General features: G+C 42.6%; 1 protein-coding gene across 1 annotated transcript in view; it reads left to right on the forward strand.

The window, feature by feature from the left end:
- The first annotated feature begins 11,373 nt into the window (after positions 1-11,373).
- The window catches only part of ISCA1 (iron-sulfur cluster assembly 1), a 96,179-nt gene continuing 82,700 nt past the window's right edge, over positions 11,374-24,852 (forward strand). Inside the window, exon 1 of the mRNA XM_086961200.1 lies at positions 11,374-11,743. Within this exon, the coding sequence (XP_086817326.1) occupies positions 11,528-11,743 (216 nt within the window). The 5' untranslated portion in view covers positions 11,374-11,527. The remainder of the gene's footprint in view (positions 11,744-24,852) is intronic.

A 24,852-nucleotide genomic window follows, 5' to 3' on the forward strand; every position in this document is an offset into this window, starting at 1 on the left:
GCTAGATGGGTTCCCCATAGAATACTACACAACCTTCTCCCCCCTGCTGTTCCCCCGCCTGGTGACGATGTTTGCAACAGCGGTAGAAAAGGGAGAGTTACCAAGATCCCTCCAGGAATCAGTTATTGTAAATTTTCTGAAGCCAAACCGTGACCCGCAACAAATGGCCTCCTACCGCCCCATTATGCTCCTATCCGCTGACTGTAAGATCCTAGGGAAGATTTTAGTGGACAGATACACACAAATCGTACAACCCCTGGTTTACCCGGACCAGTGCGGTTTCGTCCCGGGCAAAAACACGTCCCAAAATATACGCCGACTATTCCATGTCCAAGATCAAGTGGGTCACACGTTACCCCGGGTAACGTGTGCCTTATCCATAACCTCGAGAAGGCCTTTGATACCCTCACATGGCAGTATCTTTTTTCAGTCCTACGACTAGCAGGACTCGGTCCTATCCTTTTAGCGTATATACAACTTCTATAAAACAAACTCACATCACGTATTCGCATAGGGCGATATATATCGCCAGAATTTGTGGTTCATAGAGGCAGGAGGCAGGGCTGTCCGCTCTAGCCTCACCTCTTTTCCCTCACGGTAGAACCCCTAGCTATATGGCTGCGACAAGAAGGAGAACACTGGGGCATCCCCATAGCGGATACCATGCACAGCGTTTCCATGTACGCTGACGACCTTCTCCTCTATATTCGAGACATTACCAAGGGCCTCACACCTATTTGGGCAACACCTACGGAATTTGCAGAATCCTCCGGGCTAAGAGTAAACTGGGACAAATCCATAGTTTACACGCTACATCCAAATCTCCCCCCATGTGATATCTGGTTGGGCAACCAGAAAGTGACTTGGAGTGCGGAGGCCCCTCAATACCTCGGGATCCGTCTATACCACTCTCTGACCGACATATTTGAAGGCAATCACCGCAAAGGACTGTCCGACATCAGATCAGTGGTGGGATTCTGGAAGAACCTCACGTTGGCCCTGATCGGCATAGTGGCTATAGCCAAAATGATAATAGTCCCACGGTTGCTGCACTACTTCACAAATCTGCTGATAACACTGCCCAAAGCATTCTTCTGAAACTTAGACTCTCTCCTTAGTTCGCTAATATGGGAATCCGGCAGACGTAGGATAGCACTAACGAAGTTACAACTGACCACCACACAAGGTGGACTGGGAGCTCCGTTATTTGAATCCTATTTCCTGGCAGCACAATTACAGTGGCTGTCCTACTGGACGGCAGGCAGACATATAGGGGAAACATACACCACAACTGGTCGAGTGCCCACCCCAGAATTATGCCGCCTATTACTACCATGCACCAAGCCGAGGCGCACATATCCCATACATGTAGTAGTGGCACACCAATGCAAGCAAAAAATACACCGTATGTCACCAGGGAAACCTTTGTACTCTCCTCTGCTGCCACTGGTCGGCTGGCCCAAACATGAACACATTACACCCCTAACATGCTCCACATATGGACGGCCAGCGGCCTCACTGAAATGGAGTCCCTATTTGAAGACGGACAGCTCAAACCGTTCCAACGGCTTATGGACGACTACGATCTCCCCCCTGGCCAGTTCCTACTTCACCGCCAACTCCTCAAAAGCTATCGATCGCACCACGGCCTATCGATAGGAGAGCCTGCCACCCACCCCGTCACCCACACAATTTTGTCATACAGTGGACTGGGGTCCCTCGGAAACACACATGATGGCATATAGTGCTAGATGAATCTGGCTGCGGGTGGCTTGGATGAAACTTTAAATACTCAAAGTGCAAGTGCTCTAGCCTCACATGGACCCTGGTTTGAAAAGTAGTGAACGGCCCAGAAATCCTAATGCTGGATATGAATTCCTATTTTTGTAAGAGGATCTTTTTGCTCAAGGCTCTGGACATTTATAGCCTTGAATAGACAATTGAGAGAAGGGTTATGAGCTGATGATCCTCTTTTCCAGAACATTATTATTAGATGGTAATTACTTAATTAAAGAATACTCATTAGTCCAGGTTAATTTGAGTAAAAGTCGGTCTTTTTATTCACCTCATTTTTTTATTCATTTCACTCATGTTTTAGTTTTTCGTGCCGAATAAGCCAGAAAGGGGGAAAAAGGCAGCGCTGCTTTTTCCTCCTTTCTGGCTTATTCAGCACTTTCTGGAGACTCCCCGGGCCTGCCCAAGGACTCCTTGCTCCGAATTTGGACTCTGAATAACAATGTTGCATCACTAATTTGGAAATGTGTGGATTCTTTGCTGAAATCATGTTGCCAGATTATAGAATCTAGCCTTGAGAAAGACCTGGCTTCATTAGCCATATAGGGCGAAACACGTATCGGCTGTTCACTCTTATTAACAATCTGATTTACAAAAAACTAAAAAATTAGTGAAAGGAATAACAAAATGAGGTGAATAAAAAGACCGACCTTTACTCAAATTAACCTGGACTAATGAGTATTCTTTGAATAAGGAATTACCCTCTAATAATAATATTCTGGAAACGAGGATCATCTGCTCACAACCCTTCTCTCACATGGACCCTGGTGCCTTTTCTTGTTTTCCGGCTTCCAGAACTACTGAGCTTATACACGGAGTTGCCATTAGCCATGAACTCCTGTGCCCATCAATCCAGGATCGAATGCAATACACACACTATTGCTGTTTAGGTAAGGCCATCCGCAATGCTGACTGAATTTGTGCCGTGGTTGCTAGTGGGCGTCACCTGCACATGTTCTTAGGGACATTAAATCTTTCCACAATATGTTTTTATTCTTTCTGCCAGGCACCATATCATTTGGGCACATTGATTGCATCCAGACACGGAAAGAGTGACAGGTGGCTGGGAAGAGAGCTCAGTACAGTGGCTTAAGACGAAAGAGTCTGAAAGAGAACACTGCAGGTAGTGTGGGGGACTCGGTGTGTGGTTGCATTAGAAGGCCACCCCAAAAGTTTGACGATTTCATTAGATATTAAGTGGGAATCCGTTTTTGGAATGGTTGATTCATTGATTTCTAGTTACTTGTCTTTCTATTTCTAATGTTTTCCCCCCTGTTTTTTGTTGTTTAAGGGGGAAGGTGTTGTAGTGTACCACTGTGGTTATGTTGGCACTTTTGTGTGCGCATTGGTGCGCGCACTGCATTAAATTGTATTGTTCAATCATTGCTTGTGCATGGAACGGGCACTGGCTTAAGGTTCGAATAGCATCTTCAGTTGTGGTTTGAATGCTGAGCCTGGAGGTCGCACCATGTCGCGGGTGGATGTAAGAATAAACAAGATACAACTTACCTGGCCTGTGTGATCCTTTTTCATTTTGTAATAGAATGCCAAACGATTATTGTCTGTAAATATGTATGTACTTCAATCAAACGATCTGGGATTATATGTAAAGCGCTCTGATACATTCAGGTCTAGTTAGCGCTATATTTATTTATTTTTATTTTATTTTATTTAATGCAGTTTTATATAGCGCAAACTTTACCCAAAGGTGTCAGAACGTCTCACATCCAGTAGAAAGCTCCTGTTGTGCTGTGTGATACGCCGTCCGCCCGAGACTCGACTCTGCTGTGTGATACGCCCTGCCGCCCACACGTCACATGTCACGCATCAGCTAGCGTCAGCACTAGCTGAGCTGAGTGCTGCACCGACGCGGGCGCAAGAAGGGAGAGACGCGAAAACGGCAAAAACGGCGAGCCGGTTGACGATGTACTGAGGTGTTGAAGGTGAAACACAGTGAAACGCGGGCATGGGGAGCGTAGGCGGCTTATTCACTCGCACACACAACAGAGGTAAGCGGAGGAGATAGCGAGGCAGTGTAGAGGCTGTGTGGAGCAGCTAAAAGTCTCTTTGTGTTCTTTTCTTTTTTTTTTTTTAGAGAGCCAGTATATTTGGGGCCAGTTAAGCAAAACTGGGCAGACAGTGGTTGAACTGAAATAAGACTGTGGTCGACTGTGGAAGACCCCACAAAATACAAGTTGATCCAGAGAACGTGGACCCTGGTCTGGCAGCCCCAGCCCTCCAGACCTCCAGCCCCAGTCCCAACCCTAGTCTGAGTCTTTAGAGATTGGGGAATTCTGCGTCTGGGCACATTTCTAATCGGTTGAACAGCTCAAGCTACAGATTGCTTCCTGCCCTGTTCTTTTCGAGTCTTCTGGCTACCACTGGGAGGCTTCATCCACCTGCAGTTGGTGGTGAATTTGCCGAACCTAGCATGGTCACAGGAGAAAGGAGGAAGAGGAGCTTGTGCGGAGTGGCGCTTGTGTGTTTAAAGATGAGGTCTGGTCGTCAGCGTGGGGCCCCACAAAACTCTATACAAAGCCAGAGGACAGAAGAGATAACAGTTGCTCCACCCAAACTGGACAGGCACAAGGAAAATGGAGAACAGGAGGGAAAATTGTTAATTAGTAGAGGCAGTGCCCTTATAGAGGGGAATTCGCATATTCCAGCCGAGGAAACGGCTTTATCTGCTTCTCTTGGTAAGGACTGTGTTGTTCATATGAAGTCTCCATGTGTGGCGCAGTCATCTATAAAGAGCTACTTCTTTAAGTGCCATCAAAATCAATCTGATAAAGACAAACATAAAAGAAAGACCTCCGAAAGGAACAACCTAGTGGGAATGCTGGTGATTGTTCATTGTCCTCTCCTTTGTCCTCCCCACTGTGTAAAAAAGAGAAAAAAAGTGGCTCTGTTAGTGATCTGACCCAACCAAAGTTGCCTGAAAAATTGGATGCTGTAGTGGACAATCAGGATAGGAGTGTAATAGGCGAAGGTGTTGTAGTGGAGAAAGTGTTGGCACCCTCACTCCAGCCTTTACCTGTAGCAGGGCAGTTACAAGCTCAGGTGCAAATTCACGTCTGTGTCCCTACTGCCGATCAGGTGGAGTCACAGTTGGTCGATGATTTTCAAATTACCAGTCAGGCGCTGTGTTATAAAGGGTTGGATGTAATGTGTGATTTGTCTCCTTGTAGGACTCTGAACGAAAATAAAGACGTTATTGTGTTTGACCTTAGAGCTGAGGTTGGAAATCCAGCTGACAAGGACGGGTCTAATGAACCAATTTTGGTTTCAGAGGACTCGCTTCCAAGCCCAAATAGTTGTTCTGTTAAAGGTGGTAATGTCAGCTTTTTTAACCTGGACCAGTCAAGTTTAATAATGGAGAATAGCTTTACTATTAATAAATCAGCGTTTGATCAATGTGTTGGCAGTTCTGAGAAGATTATTAATACTAATACTAATAACCAATGTAGCTTAGACCTAAATGGTCAGTCTATTCCAGCTGATATATTGTTATTGTCTAAACCAGAGGTCAACCCTCAGACTACCCCACGTGATTCAAACAAGAGTGAGGCTAGTCCGGAGCGGGGTTTATGGGATTGTCTTTTACATACTACCATGGGCTCAATTACTAATGCGCTTAATTTCCACTCAGACAAATTGGATGTTCAGGTTGATATTTTAAACACACCATCTAACTAACCTGATTACGAAGGTGCAAGCAGATAAAGATAGTCCGTTTATAACTTGCACCTGTGCACAATTGATTGATAAGATTTCTGATTTGCCTTCAATAGTAAGTTCAATGGTGCAAGAAGTTAAATTATTGTTAGGTAGAAAAGCGCAACGTAACAATGAAATTATTGAACCATCTAACAACATAAATAGCTCAGTTGATGACGGTAAGTCACAATCTGTAAATGATGATAGCAAAATACAAGCTACAGAGGTCTCTCATCCTAAATTGGAATGCGATATAACTAAAGATGGCTTGGTAATAGCAGTTGGGAGTAGTGACTATTCAGTGTCAACTCACAAGTCAAGCAGTATGAATAAGTCATGCCCGAATCAAAGCCATGAAATAAGTGTTCCATCAAAATCAGTAATTCTCTCGAAAAGGGCAAGAAAAAGGTTAAGGAAAACTCACAATAAGAAAACGCATGATTTACAATTATCTAGTAAGAATGTGTGTGAAGATCCTAAAATCTTGGAAGAAATCGAATCTGAAACGAAATCATATTTCCCGATTTTTGGCCCTAATAAAAATTCAGGATTCAATGTAAAGGAAAATCAAATAATGGAGTGTGGCATCAAAAAAGTAGGGGATGTTGATGCTAAATTTAGTTCTGGTCCCATAGTGGAAGCTTCAAAAATAATAAAGGAAAAAGTATCTGATCAACCAGTAAGTGTAAGGACGGAAGCCCAAAGTGGGCAATTTAGTCATATTCAGAAATTAGTAGATTTTAATAGTCATTTAGGTAGTATTAGTAATGAACAGGGGTTTGAATTCAGCCTGAAACCAAGTAATGAAGTAGTGGTCGATCATGGTATTCAAAATAATATTATTAACCAGAAATCTGTAAATCACTCTCATCAGCAAGGTGATAATAGGACCGATCAGGTGGCCAACCCGGGTACACAAGAGCGATTAATAAAGGAAGTTAAAGAAGATAATCTCCTGACTGAAATGGTTCTGGTGCCTGCTACTGAGAATATGTGTCCACCTGTTATTATGGATAAGGATAATATTGAGCATTCAAATTTGTCGCTCGATATGAGGAAAGTAGCCTTCTGTCCCCAATATATATCAAGAGGTCCTCATGATATTTTAAATCGTGGTAACATCTTGAAATTATTACATGCAATTACAGATCTTAATGATGTGGTAACTAGGGATCTGGAAGCTGTGGAGTTTAAGAAAGAAGGTGAATACCTTGACAGGGTGATAACAATTACAGCCTGGTTAAATATGGTAATTGTTGATAAAATAATGGCCAATGGTATAATATTTGAGAAATGGGGCATTAAAGTTTGGCGACCTTAAGGACCTTGCTATCCGATGTTGCTGATTCCAATTAAGCCACTTGATACAACGACTCAAAAAAGGATGATAAAAAAATAGCTACTGTAGCACAAGAAAAGAGACGATAAAAAAATAGCCACAGCAGCACAGGTTAGAGTTTTAAAAAGTGCGTCAGGCCCTTCTACGGAATTAAACTTAGCATACACGGCATCAAGATAAGGAGTAGCCAGCCTGGCTTGCGAACATGTGAGGCGTTGAAGAAAGTCCCAGAGTTAGTAGATGATTGGAACTGGCTTCCAGGAATATTAACAAATGCAAATCCTGAAAAGAAGGATTGATGCCGATCAAATCCTTTGAATCTTTGTTCCTGGGACACTAATGGTTTAAAACCAATAATTGAGCAACAATATGTAATAGATTTCCTGAAGGCTTTTAGTATATTAATGTTTCAAGAAACCTGGAACACATGTAGTGAACTCTTTATTGGTCATTTTGAATACTGTAATGTCGCAACACGGGAAGCCAACTCAGGTCGCCCATGTGGTGGTCTTTCTATATATGTTTCTTTGAATCTTAAAGTAGATCACTTTGAAATTGACTTTCAGGTAAAATGGCTACAGTGTGTTAAATTAATAGCTGGTCATTCCATTATTCTATTAAATGTGTATTTAAGATGTAAAAAGAAGGTTAGATCCACACAAATCACTCAGTTATGGGGAATGGCAAAAATGTTATATTTTGATCATTTGGATTCAGTATTTATTATTTCAGGTGATTTTAACATGAATTTTGTTGCTTTTAAAAAGCAGACACTTGATTTAAAATGTTTAGCTCAATGGACAGATTGTGAGTTTAAAAAATACAACTTAAAGATTATGCATGACCCGGATAATATCCCGACTTTTAACAAAGCAGGTAGTTCTTCTGTAATAAATTATACTATAATGTCTGAGCAATTATATAATTTAATACAAAGATATCAGACAGTCCCAAGGATTGAAAGTGATCACAATCCACAAGTGATTCTCTTTGATCTAGCTTTGGACTATCTGCCAGAAACTAGGACTCTGGTAAAAGCTCCAACAGCTTTTATTGTTAAAAGGTTAACATGGAATGAAAAAACTGAGGAAAATATTCTGGGAGTCCTTGCCTGTTTAATACAGGACGTGCAGTCTGCTCACGGTGAAGGGAATTCCATGATTGATTTATGGTCACAGTTGTGTGACGAATTGTTGGCTACATTTGCTAGGGATGAGACCTCTAAAGGTATAATGCTGAACCCTAGGAAACCAGGATGGTATTCTTCCCACCTACTATATCAAAACAGAAAGCTTAATAAAGCAATAAGATTATTCGACAGGAATAAAAACAAGCTATCACTTTTTATTATATCACTTAAAATTAGAGAGTTAAAACAGGGATATAAGAGGGACATTTGGAGAGCAACGCAAGCTTATTATGAATCAACATGGGCAAAGATACATCATGCTTGTAAATCCAAAGATCTACGGTTATTTTGGAGCATTATTAACAACATCGAAAATGGTAATAATAGAAGCAATAGTGCTAATGTAGATGAAGTAAGTTGGGTGAACTTTTTTAATACAAAAATCGATACCCAATGTTCAGATTCTGACTAGTGTAATAGCAATAGTCCTACTGACATGTATAAAACAACGGATAGTGGGACTCCGGATTGTATTCCTCCTCCTCAATGTAGTAAGGATATTGAGCCCTGGTCGCTCGATAAATTAAAAAAAGCGATAAATAGGATTAGATCCAATGGAGCACCAGGTCCAAATGGCATTCCGAATGCAATATTTAAAGCTAAATTGAGTAATTGGCTGGAGTTATTAATGCTTTTGTTTAATGAAGTTCTTAAATCAGGTCTTATCCCGTTATCGTGGCATGGAAGTATTATACAACCAATATATAAATGTGGCCCCCAGGATAATCCGGCTAATTATCGCTTAATCACACTCACAGACGTAGAGGCAAAAATGTTTGCTAGTTGCCTGTTGGATGAGTTAGAGGCTTGGGCCACAAAAGAGGAGCTGATTCCTAACTTTCAAACTGGGTTTAGAAAGGGTGAATCAACCCATACCAATTTGATTTTATTAACACTATTAGGTGAGAGAGCCAAAACTAGGATGCAAAGATTATATGTTTGTTTTATTGATTTGAAAGCCGCTTTTAATTCTGTGCCGCGAAATACTCTCTGGTGGAAGTTAAGGAATTGGGGTATACCGGAAACCCTATTAAAAATGATTATACTTTAATACTCCGACACCTGGGTGCAGATCAAAATTGGCGATGGAAAACATATGACCCGTCGTCTGGCTACTAATGTGGGATTGAAACAAGGCTGTGTTTTGGCTCCTTGCCTTTTTCATCTTTTTATGGCCGATTTGCCAGCTCATTTTAAAAATATTAATTCGCATTCGCTTTCGATTTATGGTCAAGAGATTAAATATCTGCTATATGCCGATGATACCATTTTAATGAGCCAAACAGTTATAGGGTTAAAAAGGTTAATTGATTCTTTTAATGGTTATGTCATACAAAATGGACTAACAATTAATATGAAAAAGACAAAAATAATGACTATGGGAAAAGGGAAACCAAGGATTAAAGAGTGGAATATCAACGGCCTGGTGATTGAAAATGTGAAATCATATAAATATTTTGGTATTACCGTTGATGACGGACTAATATTTAGACAGCATTTTAATAATCTTGAAGCCAGGGGTTGCTCTCTCGCATTTGCTTTTAGAAAATTAGGAGACAAATTATCATGCCCTAATTATGAACATCTAATGAAGGTTATGAGAGCAAAGTTAATCCCATCTTTAGACTATTGCTGAATCATCTTTAGGGGCAAAGACGCGAAATTGCTCGACGATATAGAAATTAGAACATATAAAACTGTTTTTAAGATCCCTAAATATATCAGTCGTGCAAACATAAGACTGGAATTTGGATTGAAGAATCAATTTCTGGCGGGTCAATCAGCATTTTTGAAGTCCATATTATCTTTAGTCCGTTCGGAGGAAGGATCCTTAGCAAAGCTGTGTTAGCTCGAAATTTCAGAAGGTGAATATTAAAAAAATTGGCAGCTGTACTTAAAGGAATGCATATGTAATTTTGATTGCCCTAAATTAGAAGAGGAAATGAGGAGTAGAATAGTTTTTAGCCCCTTCCATGCTCATGACAAGGTCAGCTCGTCATGAGGCACGGTTGAGCTGTGCTTATGACGAGCTGACCTTGTCATGAAACTATAGTATTCAAGCATTTTCAGCACAGGAGGGGAAAACCCCTAGCAGCCAAGGTGTTAAGAAAGAAATGAATCAAATGGCCGCATTACTAACGACTATAGCGGATAAGGAAAACTTAAGGAAAAAAAATCATTTCTGCTCAATTGCTAATTCTTCTGGTAGGTTGTCGCCCCAAACCTATTTGTCATATCATCTAAGACCTTTACTTAAGAATAAATTGATGTACTTGAGGTTGGGAAGATATCCGACAAAGGATGGAATTCCAAAATGGGAGAATCAATGGTCATCGAGTATTTTCAGGCTTTGTGGGCTAAGGGAGGAAACAATAATGCATATAGTAACTTTATGCCCAGCTTTGGCAGACGCTCGGAAGTCTATCCTAAAACCGATTTTTAATGAACTGGGAGTTAGAACAGTAGGCAAGCAATTATTACATGTTTGAGTGGAGTCAACATTAAACTTATTTATCTTTTTGTTAAGTTCATCATTATTGCAGAAAAGAAACTCAAAAGAGTTGATGGAGTAATTAAAAGTATTGCGAGAGAAAATACCTAAGAAATATAACTGAAGAATTGTTTGAAGCAAGGTATTATTCCAGTTTAAGGGACTATTAGTACAATCTAATCTAGTGTTGCACATTGCACTTTATTATCGCTTGTAAATGGAAAACAGCTAGATATTTGTATTTATAATTCCCACTGCTAACACGTCACTTTAGTTAAATGCTGCTATAATAGTTTTTGCTGCTAGTATAAGGCATTTTAGAAGTATAATGTATTTTTAATTATTTTTTTCATGTTTTAATATTTTTATGAAATGTCATTTATCATCTCATTACTGGTGGATCATTTTAAGATGTTAATAGTTTTGTATATATTTGTTTGCTTGTTTTTCTGTTGGTCCTTTATTCTTGTTTGTAATGATTTTAATTAATCAACAAATAAATTCTACTACCTACCTAGAACGCTTTACAAAAGAACCAGGTAAGTTACATAAGGTACACAAGAGACACTAAACTCGCTAACAAGTTACATATATGCGGTTCCAACTCTAACTATTTGCATATTTATATTGTAAAAAAGTGTCAGTGTTACGTTAAAAGCAGGAGTAAAATACATATTTAAAAAGTTGACCTCATGTGAGTGCTAATTGACCGTAATGGTAAAGAAATGGGTTGAATTATTCCAGCTATAAAAACTTATAAATACATAATAATTAAATCTTAGCCAAAAGGACAACCATAGCAATACCCTTTAAATACGATGTAAAACAAGCGCTTCCAGTCCAGTGTTGTGTAACTAACTTGTTGTGAGCATGGTCGTAGGCTGTAGGGCGGCATCTGTCACTTGGTAACCGTGAATTGTCGGGTCCGGTGTCACTCACGTACGTCGCTCTATTGACAACCCTGGATTGGCGGGACAGCGAGTCCTCTGGAACGGGAATGGTTGTGATGGGAGCATGGCGCCGCCTATTTTGTGGATTGACGCTCCGCCCCTCCCATCCCAGTGCTGTTGGCTTTCATCACGTCCTGCTCTTCAGCTCGGGTCACACAGCAGCTGATGGGGGAGAAAACAACATGGCTGCCTCGGTCGTTCGGGCCACAGTCAAGGCTGTAAGCAAGAGGAAACTTCAACCGTCACGCGCCGCTCTCACTCTGGTGAGTAACTGCCACACTCGTAACGGCATGGGCTTTTGTCGTTGAGGTGTGGACTGCTGCAGTATATTCTACGTTGCACAGCCGCCACTGATCTTTCCCCTTGAGAATATGAACCCTGGGCCTGGTGTATCGAACGAGTTTGCCAATTCTGTGTATGTAAACAAACTACTGTACACATACGAGCCCTAGTGTAATTTAGCTGTTAGATCGCTATCCTGCTATGGTGAATGTCTCACGCTGTCAACCCTCGTTGCAAACTGGTTTAACAGTCCCTGCAGCGCACAGTTGCATTCTCAACCCCCGTCCTCCACCCCGTGCCACTTTGTTTGCAAGCTTCAGGAGGTCCCCCTAAAAGGGGTATACTGAAATTACATGAGGTTTGTTGCTATCATGTTATTTAGCACCTCTCTCGTCGCTCCCGTTTTATCGAAACATGCTGATGTGTTTATCTCCCAGTAGGTAGACTTTCAAAACTGTGTTGTTGTTTCTCTTTGCAACTCCTTGCTTAGTGTACCGTTACATAATCTTATATTTTCACGATTTCGTATAGAAAATGCATTTCCTTTTAGACCAACTATACTATGTACTCGGGTGAATGAAGGATCAGAACACTAATGTATGTTAAGTGTTCAGTAACACATATTGACACAGCTCTTAGCTAAACCGAATTACTGCGCAGGAGCGGATGGTCAGCCCACGTTTCCGAGCAACGTGCAGGAAACAACCGATATGAATCAAAGATAACATATGCAAGTCGTGAGCTACTCGGTGGAGCGCGACTTGCGCTTCCTACAAGAGTCCCGCCCTTTTGCGCAAAAAAAGTTAACAGTGCTGTTATTTCTCAAGTTGTCTTCTTGTACAAGACAAAAAATACCTTTGACATATCATAGACCAGATATTCTGGGAAATGTTAGGGAATACATGTTTTGCAAGTGTAGAGTTCGTTTTGTTTCTCTTCTTAGTAAACTGTTAACGAATTGAAGCATGCTGCTTGCCTTAACTAGACAATTGCGTAATCGGTATTTATTAAGGCAACAGCTGTTATTGTCACGGAGATCCACTTTCTTTTAGCTGTTCCTTATTTATAGTATCATGCAAAGCATCCTGGAGTACGTTGTTTATCGACTGGTTGTAGTCACGTTTTTAACAGAACTTTTAAAGTGCTGAACTGTTTTGTAGGTCAAGTTAATGTGTCGAATTATCCAGTGAAATTTCCTCTCGCCTTAGTGGATTTTTTTCTTATTTTTTTGTAATTAGTTGGATTAGTTTAATGTCCTTAGCAGACAACAAAAACTGATTGTGTGCGACTTCTTTCATGTTATTGTATCTTGAGTGGCCCTTAAGTATCAACAAAGTTATTTGAAAGAGTGATCTCAACAGTTGTCGCTGGGTCTTGGTTGAGCAAGTACGTGTGTTCCCTTTTCATTGGCATATGCTTTTTACTTGGCATATTGAAGGGGAAGGTGTAATATCCTCTTGTTCTGAACACAGGAGTTGCTTTTTCTGAACATATATTGCATTAAATTGCGGTACATGAATCGGTGAACATATAATATTTTCGACTTTATTTTAAAACGGGGTTTGACTCCTCATCCAATTTATTTCATTTTTTTTTTACTCAGTGGGCAAGCTTTTTGTGTGTGTTTATTAAACTTATTTTTTTTCAAATGAATACTGGATGAAAGAGCTGTATTTGGGAAATAATGCTTCACACCCGATCCGATTGTGGCCATGCTCAGTTTAGAGCAGGAACGTATTGTGAAGAAGGTAGTGGTATTCTTAAAGATGTGTTTTTTGGCGGAGGAGAGGGTCAACATTATGGAGGAAAATTAAAGATTGTGCAATTGACCCAAGTTTACTACACCAGATTAGTCCGGTCTATTCTAACAACTGGAGACAAGGAACCATAAATGGTTTGCTGCTGTTCACTGTCATTCAGGGTCTCAAATGATGGTGATGGAAAGCGGTGTACATCAGAACAATGTACTGGTCCCCCTGTTACTTTCAATATATTTAAGCAATCTACTCAGTTTTGATCAGTATCCTTATGATTTCCACCAAAGAATTGAAGATTGGAAGGTATGGAATGCATTGTTAAAAGAGCAATAGCCCCAATTACGTCAAGATGTACTGCTCCACTTGGTCTCCGCGTAATGACCTCTATCAACAGTGCATACATGAAACACACAATGAAGATTTCACCCAGTGCAGGACGGACTTGAGAACTTGTCTCTTGCCAACTCTATTATAAAGTTGTGGTGGCCACCTGTTCTTAAATGAATGCCCTGGAATATTTGGTAGCCACTTTGTAAACACCTCATACTGCACATAAAATTAGGGAAATACACAACATACTTTTCCACTGAAGGACCTAGCCGCCTGGTCACATAGCTAAATCCAACAGCTAGCTGATACACTGGACTCCCACTGCTGACCGGAAGAGGAGGAACAAGCTGACCACGCTAACCGTGGAGACCGCTGCAGGAGGAGACGCCGGGTGCTAGCTGAGGCAACCGAAATCACCAAAACTGCAGCCCGCAGCCGTCGTGCCCCTGGCGAGGCGGGGGGACCGCGGAGACAGCAGCAAGAGGAGACGCTGGGCGGTAGCTAACGTTGGGTGCCAGCTAACGCCGATGCTGCCAGGGCTGGGAAAAAAAGCATTGCAGCCGCAGCCTCCAGCCTGTTGCAGAGGCGGCTGAGAGCGCCGGGGTGCCACCTTAGGAGCACCGCACCCACTCCTATCCATCTTCTCACCGCCTCCTCAGCGCCTCCATTTGTTCCGGGCTGGGTGCTGCTGTGGGGGCCGACTGGCAGAGTGGACGGAGTACCTCAGGAGAGGCGGCATAACGGGCGGTAGACCCACGCGCTGCCGTGAGACAGGGCAGTTTGAGCAGCCGCCCAGTGGATCCCAGGAGCAGCGGCAGAGCAGCGTACCACCAACACCACTTCCATACGCTACCGCAATAGAGGAGGTAAACACAGGTCACAAAAACCCATCCACCACACCGGGCATGAAGGGGACTCATGGTTAAAGCCTCTCTTCCTATCAAATGACTCTCAACTTGAGGAACTCTGAGAGAATTACAAAGTATATCGACTCACAAGGGAGAGCGCCACGAGCAGAACACGGTTTTGATGACCGACATTTGAGTCTGGGTATGCTGGTCTCAACTCCGCGCGTCCGAGAGCCAAAAAGAGACCAACAAAAATCAACCATAAACAACAGCATTATTATGCAGGCAAACCAACTGCACCCCACCCATTCTGTGCCAATCACAATTTCATCGGGGAGCACGTCGGACTTAGAGCCCAAGGACCTAAGCAAAATCCAACAAGACGAGCCCTCCATGTCATGGACCCAATCTCTGTTAAACACTCTTGAGCAAGCAAGAAGGGTGCTGAATTACCAATCCAACAAAATGGAAGTCCAGATAGACCCTATTAAAATTAATGGCTGGGCACATTTCTGGTATAAACGCAAAACTGGACTCCCTATCATCGCTCTTAACTCAGGGGAAATTCAAGCCCAATACCAGCCGGAGTAATCAACAACGAAACTGTGGATGTGGAAGTATCATTGAAAAGCTAGCAAGCCTCCCGGCCATTTTGATGGACATTCTAGGGGAGGTAAAACAATCACGCGTTCAGTCAGACGACAGAAACTAAGCCTACCCAGGAGAAACCACAACTACTCAAGAGACAGTTCATAAACAGACTTACAAGAAGCAAACAAACAATGGATCATGCGCAATTAGCAAAGGAATGCGGTATAGGTAAAACTGTTTCAGACATCGAAGAAATACAACCTACCCAACAACCCTTATTTGAAAACAATCCAAGAAGGAGACAAAGGAAAAGGGCAAGGAAGGCCAGGCTCAAGTACAAGAACCAATTAAATGCAGTTCCTGGCAAAATCTTCCCCATATTTAACACCAACATCCATCACGAAAACAAATTCAATCTTCTGAAAGGGTCGCCAGCGGGTGAAGTAATTCCTGTAGACCAATTTTATAAACCAAATCCATCAATCATATCAAGGGGCGAAGGCCCCAGGTCAGGAGCCAAATCGACCCCATCCACAGGGGGCAACAGCCAAATGGACACAAGATCGAACCAGCAACAACAAGTGCAAGAGCCGGGAAGAGAAAAAATGAAGCTACAACAAGCGGTCGAATATGGAGGTTGTGAGCAACAAGAGCTGTCACCAGCCCTGGTAAAAAACGGCTCAGTTAAAAAACATACTCACAAAGAGGCCCGTAACCTTGATACAAAAATTATTTTTGAGCAACAATCACCTACAATATTTGAAAGAAATGCATATGCACCTCACAAACCAGCAACAGCACTCGAAATCAAAACTGTGACAACCCCCATGCGAATTACTGTCTTGGATAAGGAACGCAAATGTTCGCTACTGCGAAGGGAGCAAAGCACAGCCCAAATGAAGTTAATCAACACCGCCCCAACCCAAAAAAAGCAAATACAACTGAGGCAGTACAGAAAGAGCAAGTACAACAATCGATCCACCCCGTTTGCGACAGTATTCAACCTTACAACCCGCCATCTTGCAAAGCAGGTTCAACGCAAAAGGAGCCAAGCAATCATCTAGAGCCGTTTGACCTAAAACTAACTTTTATCCCGGAATATCTAACAATGGGGACTCAGGACATTCTGAATCGAGGCAATTTGTTAAAACTGTTCAACGAAACATCGGCTCTAAAAGAAATCACTTCTCAGGACCTCTACTCCGTCGAATTCCAACAAAACGTAAACAATGCGGCCATTGAAGAAACAGTTACAACTAGGGCCTCAAAGGACCTGGTAGGAAGGATATACCTTGCAAGACCCCAGTTTGAATCATGGGGAATATCCATAATGCAATGCAGGCGTCCAAGGTACCCCTATCCCTTACAACTTAACACATGTGACCAAAATAAGGGGCAAGGGAGCAGGTCAACATACCACTTGTCTACGAGGCGCCCGGGCCTCCACGCCAGAGCGGGCATACGAAAGTCACAGACTACGAACAACAGATCTCCATCAGGCAGATGGAATGGATTGGTCCTGGATACCCAACGTTCTGTGCAACAAAGCTACCTAACCCAGACCCAAACTCCTACGTAACCCAGCGGAATGAGATGCTCCCCCAGAATCTAACAAAGAAATCAAAAGTTTCAATTTGCTCGTGGAACGTGCACGGCTTTCGAGAAATGGCCCAGGACCACGAAACCCAAGCCTTCTACCTACAGCAAGATATAATCTTGATCCAAGAATCATGGAAATTGCAATCAACTCCAAATCTAGATTTCATAGAACATCAAATATACGCAGAAAGCCTCTCCACGCATGGTCATCCCCGCGGCGTATTATCAACTTATGTAACCCACAAATATAACTGGGCATCAGAGGAGATAGACGTAGGCCTGAAGTGGGCCCAAGCGATCAGTATCACCGAAGCCCCATCATCGGGGACTGAGCCATGGAAAATGTTAATATTCAATGTTTACATCCATCCTGACAGAGAGGCTCAAAAAGAAAAACACGCAACCTTGCTGTCACTTATTAAGGCCATGCAAAGGAGTTATTCGCAATACCCACAGGTTATTTCCGGGGACTTCAACAACGCCCTTATTGATCAAAACAAGGTGAAGGTGAAGATGACTGGAAACAGTGGCGGAAAAAAACTAGCATCCAGACTAAATGAATATGGACTGTCAATCCTGAATGGCAACAGAAAGGGGGCTATACCGGCAGCCGTCACATATTTGAGCGGCAGGGTCCATTCAACAATTGACTACTCTATAGTAAGTGACGAGTTAATCTCCAGCATAGATTCATTTGGTATAGAACATCGAGTAGAAAGTGACCACTCCCCCCCCCAAATAATAAGTTTGAATATTGCACCAAGCATGGCGCCAATAACGACCTCCCTTTTGCATCATGCAACAAAGTTCAACCTGAGAAAATTAAAATGACGTGGAGATGGGTTGGGCAAAATTACGGACTCAGTTAAAGCCCATATGGCCAACTTGGGAACCCAAAAGGAGGAGGACCTATTACCAAAGTAGGAGCAAACGATTCAAGTCCTGCAGCAAAATTTCCCTGTATGGTCCGGGAACTACAGTAATTTTAACACCAAGAAGGAGCCTTGGTTCAACATGGAGCTAAGAGCCAAAAAGAGAAAGGTTGCCAAGGAGGTCCGAGCCCTCGCAAGCCAAAAAACGTTGGGGTCCGTGGCAAACAAATCAATCTGAGGGAAGCCAGGAGCACCTACAGGAAGGCTTTGAGGGCCGCAAAGCACTTATATAAAGAAACCATCTGGAACAAACTGCTAACCGCAGGAAAACATCCTAATAGGCGGGACTTTTGGGGCACCATTAATGACCTTAACCAAGGGGCAAAACTCCAAGAAGCCGGTGTCGGAGCAGAAACCTGGATCAGACATGTGCAAACTCTATACAGCAACACAGATTCAAGCCACGTTAAAGGCTTAAGGGCAGCTAAGGATAACAAGGAGGAACCAAAAGGACTGAACAACAAGGAATATAGGGAACCAGAGCAGGAAAAACCTCAGAAGGGGTCAATAGAGCCAGATGACCTAACCACTAAAAATGAGCTGAGGACGATAATCTCAAGATTAAAGTCAGAGGGTGCAGCAGGCCCAAATTGGCTGCCAAACGCCATCTTTAAGCATGGCCCGGACCTGTGGGCAGAGACCCTAATGCCTCTGTTCAAACAAATATACAAACTAGCAGAGTGACCCGCCTCCTGGAAAGGCAGTATCATCCATCCCATTTTTAAGCACGGCGACCACCGCAATACCTCAAATTTTAGACTAATATCCTTAATAGACGTAGAGGCCAAACTCTACGCCTCCTGTATCCTACTCTAATTACAAGCCTGGATATCAGAATCAAAGATCATGCCAAAATTTCAAACAGGATTCAGGCAAGGAATGGGAACAACAACTAACCTAACTTGTCTGTCCATCCTAACGGACCAAGCAAAAGCAAAGGGCACCTGCTTGTACGCCTGTTTCATAGGCATCAAGTCTGCCTTCGACCGGGTGAACAGAGAGCGTTTGTGGAGAAAATTAGAGAGCTGGGGGGTGCCATACCAACTCTTAAGAGCTATCAAAGCCCTACATCACCGCACTTGGGTAAGAGTGAAACTGGGAAATGGAGGCAGTACAACCGGTAGCATCCAAACGCACCAAGGCCTAAAACAAGGCTGCGTATTAGCCCCCACCCTCTTCAACCTTTTTCTCTCCGACCTCTCAAGCGCGATCGAATCAGCAGATAGCCACCCTCCATGTTTGGCAAACAATCCAATACACTACCTTCAATACGCCGACGGTATTGTATTGTTGAGCAAAACACCAATCGGCCTACAAAGAGCCATTAATAAATTAACCTTGTATTTAGAACGGGAAAGCCTCGAACTTAACAAAGAAAAAACCAAAGTGGTCCGTCTAGTAGACCCGCAAAAGTTAAAGTACAAATGGATGGCCCAAGGGGCAATAGTTAAATAACAAGAGTATTACAAGTACTTGGGAATCGCAATAACAAAAGGAGTAAACTACAAGGATCACAAAATAGCACTAAAAACAAAAGTACAATCTTTCATTTTTGCGTACCGTTCTCTTAAGGAAAAAATGGATTGTCCCAACTATAACCATCTGTTAAAAGTAATGGCAGCGCAGATTATGCCCACCCTATTTTATGGTCTAGTCACGTGGTGTGGCAAGGAGGTCGATCTTTTAAATGATTTACAGATTAAAATTTACAAAGCGGTCTTTAATCTGCCAAAATCCGCCTCAGCCTCACAAGTCAGGCTTGAATTTGGACTGCAAGATCAGAAGTTCCGGAGCATGAGTGGCTTCGTGAAATTCTGTTTACAAACTTAGATCTGCAGACCCAGACACATTGGACTGGCTAAGCTGGGAGGAAATTAAAAAACGGGGGGAAACCGAAACCCCGAACACCTGGGGAAAGTGTCTGAAACTCTGTGTGGAAAAGTTGGAGCTGGAAGCAGTCTGGAAATCTGGGACAGACAAAGCAAGTCTAAGTAAATTAGCCAACACGGCAGCAAAAAGGAAATCCTTCTTGGAGGACAAAGAGTTATTGGCAAAACGTCAGCACGCCTGGACCATCATGAACTCCTCCTTCACAACCCAAAAACCACACGCATATCTAGTATCCCACTTCAGTGGTCATCTAAAAAAGGCTTTTACAGCCTATCGGATGGGGATGCACATCTCAAAGGATTTACTACCGGCCTGGAAACCGTCCCACCAGACGAAACAATGTTGCCTCTGCGGATTCAAAACCGAAACCCTTGTCCACCTTTTCTGTATATGTCCGGCCCTGATAAGTCAGAGACGACTCTTATTGAAACCCATATTCAATGCGCTAAACATCCGCTCTTGCAGGCACGCAGTCACAAGCTGGCTTGGAGGCTCCTCCATAATCCTGGCATGCCGTGGAGTTAAATTCATGGCAGAAGCAAGAAAATGCCTAGAACTAACAGAACAGGAGGACCAGCCAGTCGGCGGGACAACAGGGTCACCCTAACCCCTGGATCTTACATGCCCTGTCCCCAACAAAAAGAGAGGCTGAGACAATTTTAGTATTTTTAAATTCTGCACTGTTATTTTATCATGCGAATTTTGTAACAATTGTAACTAATTATGTAAATAAAACTTTTTGACACTGGACACAAACCTGCGACCTTCGCCTCTATTAGAACAAGCTGGAAATGTTTCTTATGACAGAGGTCCAAACAAACTGCAATCTCCACGATAAAACCCAAGGTTTTAATTCAGACATTATGGCATATGTTGTTCAAATTCTGTGTGCCCTTTTAGATTTATTAACACAGTTTTATTAATTTTGAGATTTTTAGCATGGTTGTAATTCTGCAATGGTTTTAAGTAATCATTCAAAAAAAGATTATCAATCCATCTAAAAAATACAGGACCTAGCCGAACATAATGTCAAAACATGCTGTCCCAAGAGTGGCCAGGACAAAGACCTTACAAATACAGTATAACTAGACACCACAGATTTTTAAAAGGAGTGTTCCAATCAATGTAATGGAACCAGTATTCAAAGATGGGCGCTATTTATCCCTGTAATTGGATAGCTCATTCCAGCTTCACCCAGTGGTGACACCTCTTTGCCCACTTCTTGTTGCTCTGCTCCTTTACCCTACTGCTACTTATAATGTACTTCCGGGTCAGGTAGTTGCTTCCTGGGCCATATGCATCCTGGAGTTGGACAGTCCTGAAGTTTGACATCAAGAAGGAGCACAGCAAGTAATTGGAAGTGATGTTCTACATCACAGCTGCAGTATGCTGAAGAAATCGCTGTTCCGGGTTAAGGATGGCCACAGCCCGCTTTCCTTCTGCCTGCCATCTTTCTCCACGACAGTGCATATATTTTCCAACACCCTTGCGTGCTTCAACTTACTTTCTGTGTTGCGATGTCTGTGTGGCTAATCTTCTTGGAAGCCCCCTACATGCACCCTCTGTGTTACTCTTTCCCTTGTGTGTGTTCTCCCTGTAAACATCCTGGTGTTGTGTTGCTCTCTCCCTCCAGTGCTTGCACCCCACCCCCTTACTCCACACTTCATTTGTCTCTCTCTGTGCCACCCCTTATTCCGGCCCCCACCGCACTTTGTATCTCATTGTGAGCTTCTCCTCACTAAATACCCCAATGTACTCCATGTTGTTTTCTCACCGTATGTGCGTTCCCACAGAAACCCCTCCTCTGCACTCTTTGTGGATCTCTCCCTTGTGTAGTTCTCCTCCCACTAAACACCCTAGCCCTCTGTATTGCTCTCTTCCTCGTGTGCTTCTCGCTCCCTGAATTATTTTGGCCGATGCTACAGCATTAGTAAAAAAAATCTTTTTGCTGATGCTGCACAGCATCGGCAAAAACAAAGAGATTAAAAAAGTGAGACCTGTTGGCTTTGCCAGTGCTTGTTTTTGTAGTTGTTTTAATGTAGATGTGCCTCTCTGTGTACTTGTCTATATAATTCCTGCATCCACCCAGTCTTAAAAAATCCACCCATTCTCATTTATCAGTCTAGTGGCTGGCATTTGTCCATGTTTTGGTACATTGATATGGCTATCCAGTTATCTCTACCTTCTGTCTATAAGTTTAATGTTATTTATCTCTCTTTGTCAGTCCGTTGTCCTTCCATACATCTATTCATCCGCCCATTCATTGCCCGTCTATGCGTGTCTTTCTGTTCTTTCAGTTTGTTCCCTGATTCCCCTGCAACCATCCGCCTGTCGGTCCAACCAACCGTATTTCTGTCTGGCTAGATGGATTAATATCTGTGTATAGCGTTATATTTTTCTTTGCATAAAGATATGTATATTGTTGGTACCCACATGTTGTTCACTATATTACCACACCAGGAGTAGTGTACTATCATTTCATTTCATAAGTCTTTATTGCGATTCTTCATCATTAAAAGACATGATTATCAAAAAAATACATTATTACATGTGTCATCCATTAATTGTAATCCAAAGTTGTAAAAATATAAATTAACAGTTACTACTCCATCTCATTAATAAATACATACATATACAGTAACATTAACATTATTAAAATCAATTAAAAATGTATTAAATGTTTTTATCCCAGCAAAAAGACTTGGAACATACATTAATGTCACAGCTAAAGGCTATTTAAAAGACCACATTATAAAATGCAATGTAGGTGTGGAATCGGGGACCTTACATGGTTACTTTGCCCTCCCGTTTTTGCACGCAAGACCCATGCCCAACTCAGAAACTTAGCAATTCCTATGACTACGTAATGAGTGGGATCGGTTTTCAACAATCTCTTTGCCACCGTAGCTGAACTAGTACCCATAAGCTTACACACAGGTTTCAGCCATGTATTTCTCGGCTTGTGGTAAACCGGGCAAACAAATAAGAAGTGGTCTATATCTTCTATCTGATCTTTACAGTACTAGCACGTATTACTAGTGGCAGTATCCCACTTGCTAGTAAGCCACCGCAACGGCAAGGTGCCAACCCTGAACTGATGGTATAATTACGATCTAAAGGTTTCGTTGCTAGATCCGAATGTAAAAAGCAGCTGTGACTCCCAAGACTTTCGATGCCGCTTGGTGCAAACCACCTCTAATTTACCTTAATATTAGTTATCAAAATAACGAAGCAGGCGCTGGATAGTGGAAAATGAAGAACAGGTTTATTACTCCAGGAGAACACATCACATCTGACACCGGGGCTATCATCAGGAGGTGCTCTAACTGCATCTCATTTTGGCTCTTCCTTTTATACAGATTTTACACAATGCATTGTTGTCATGTCAGCCCACCTTTGTTATATCAACATGTTTTTACAAGATTTAAGTCCCCGCTCCAAGCGTGTTGTCATACAAGCCCCACTGTTATTCTCCTCCCACCCGGGTCAAACAGACAATATTATGGTATAACAGGGCCTTGCTTCAGGTGCTAAAACATGTGAGACTGGCCAGATCTAAGAGTCTGTTCCGTTGATAAAACAGGTTCCATTGTTGGTGAAAACAAGTCTTGCTGTTTGCGGTGCAATAAATCATGTCTGCAAGGGTCATCTTAGTATCTGAAATCTTTGGTTAGTACACAAGTGTGGGGAGGGGAGAAGAATGCAAAAGTTCATATGTTCATTAGTTATCGAGGACAGGAAGAGGTGGTGGTTTAGCCAAAGGGCGCTAAGGGTTGTTGTGGCAGTAGAATGTCTCTTTGAAGATACCATCAAAGGCATGCCTGTTAGTTATGGCCTCAGCACACATATCCGGTTTGGTCAGAGGGCCAGATGGGTGCTAGTGAGAGCAGGGTGAGAAAGAGGTGACCATCAGAATACAAAATGGCTGCGGTTGATCAAAATGACTGCGGCTTATGTTAATGAAAGAACTTTCGCCAGACAAGATGGCGCAGGTAATGTTTATGCTTGTTATTTTAATTCTAACACCAATAGGCCTCCAAATGGGGTTCATTGTTAATATCCAGGTAATCTCTTGACAGTGACAGGATAATATGGCTGGAGAATCGCTTCACTTTGATCAACTCCCAGTATGCTGCTTTAAACAACTTTTTAGATGGAAATTCTACAGTCTCGGGTTGATCCCAAAGATTCCTCATCCCCATGTCAATTAGCAGGGATTTGACACCAGAAAACCATGGGATCTTGTGGGAGCGGCTTAGCCCCCTAACTTCCAGCATGGCCCTGGCATATTAATGGAGCTCTGGAGTTGTCCAGAGCCGTCTCCAGAATGCCAATGGTCTGTAGCGGGCAACATCTTCCAATGCATGACAGCCAAGATTGTAGAGCAGTGGGATTCTAGGAGTATGTTGGGGTAGACCCACTATGGTTCTCATGAATTTATTCTGGGCCGTGGAGAGGGGGGATAGGTTAGTGAAACCCCAGAGTTCGGCTCCATAAAGAATTGCTGGACAGATTTTAGACGTGTAAATATTGACAATCGGAGCAATAGGCCTAGAGAGGGACTAACTATGTTCCTTGAGCAAGGCACCAGCTAACTGAGCATGTTTTAATGCCAAGATATCTATTTGGGGCTTACAGCTCAATTTATCATTAAAGGTGACACCCAGGTAGGTGAAAACATCGGTCTGCTCCAGGGGTTCACCATCCATAAGGACACATGCTTTTACTGGCTTAGACCCGTGGAGCACCATGAACTTGGTTTTCCCTACATTGACAACCAACTCATGCTCGCGGCAGAACACCTTAAACCGTGACAGGGCCAGTTGTAATCCCTGTCTTGTTTTTGATATTATCAAGGTGTCGTCCGCAAACATGAGGAGGGGCACCTTCATGCCGGCCAATATTGGCGCATCCATTGGGTAGTTGGTAAAGTACTGGACCACCCCGTTAATAAATATTGAAAACAGGGTAGGGGGCAGCACACACCCCTGTCGGACTCCTTTGTTCACCTCGAATTTTTCCGTAACCTCGCCTGGTTTGCTCCATTGTACCTGTGCATTTGTATGTTCATGCAATTTAACTAATATGGCAATCTACTCCTTCGGCATCCCAATTTTAATTAAAATCTCCCACAGCCTTACCC

The sequence above is a fragment of the Lissotriton vulgaris genome, chromosome 3_1 (assembly GCF_964263255.1).
Source record: "Lissotriton vulgaris chromosome 3_1, aLisVul1.2, whole genome shotgun sequence".
NCBI classification, from domain to species: domain Eukaryota; kingdom Metazoa; phylum Chordata; class Amphibia; order Caudata; family Salamandridae; genus Lissotriton; species Lissotriton vulgaris.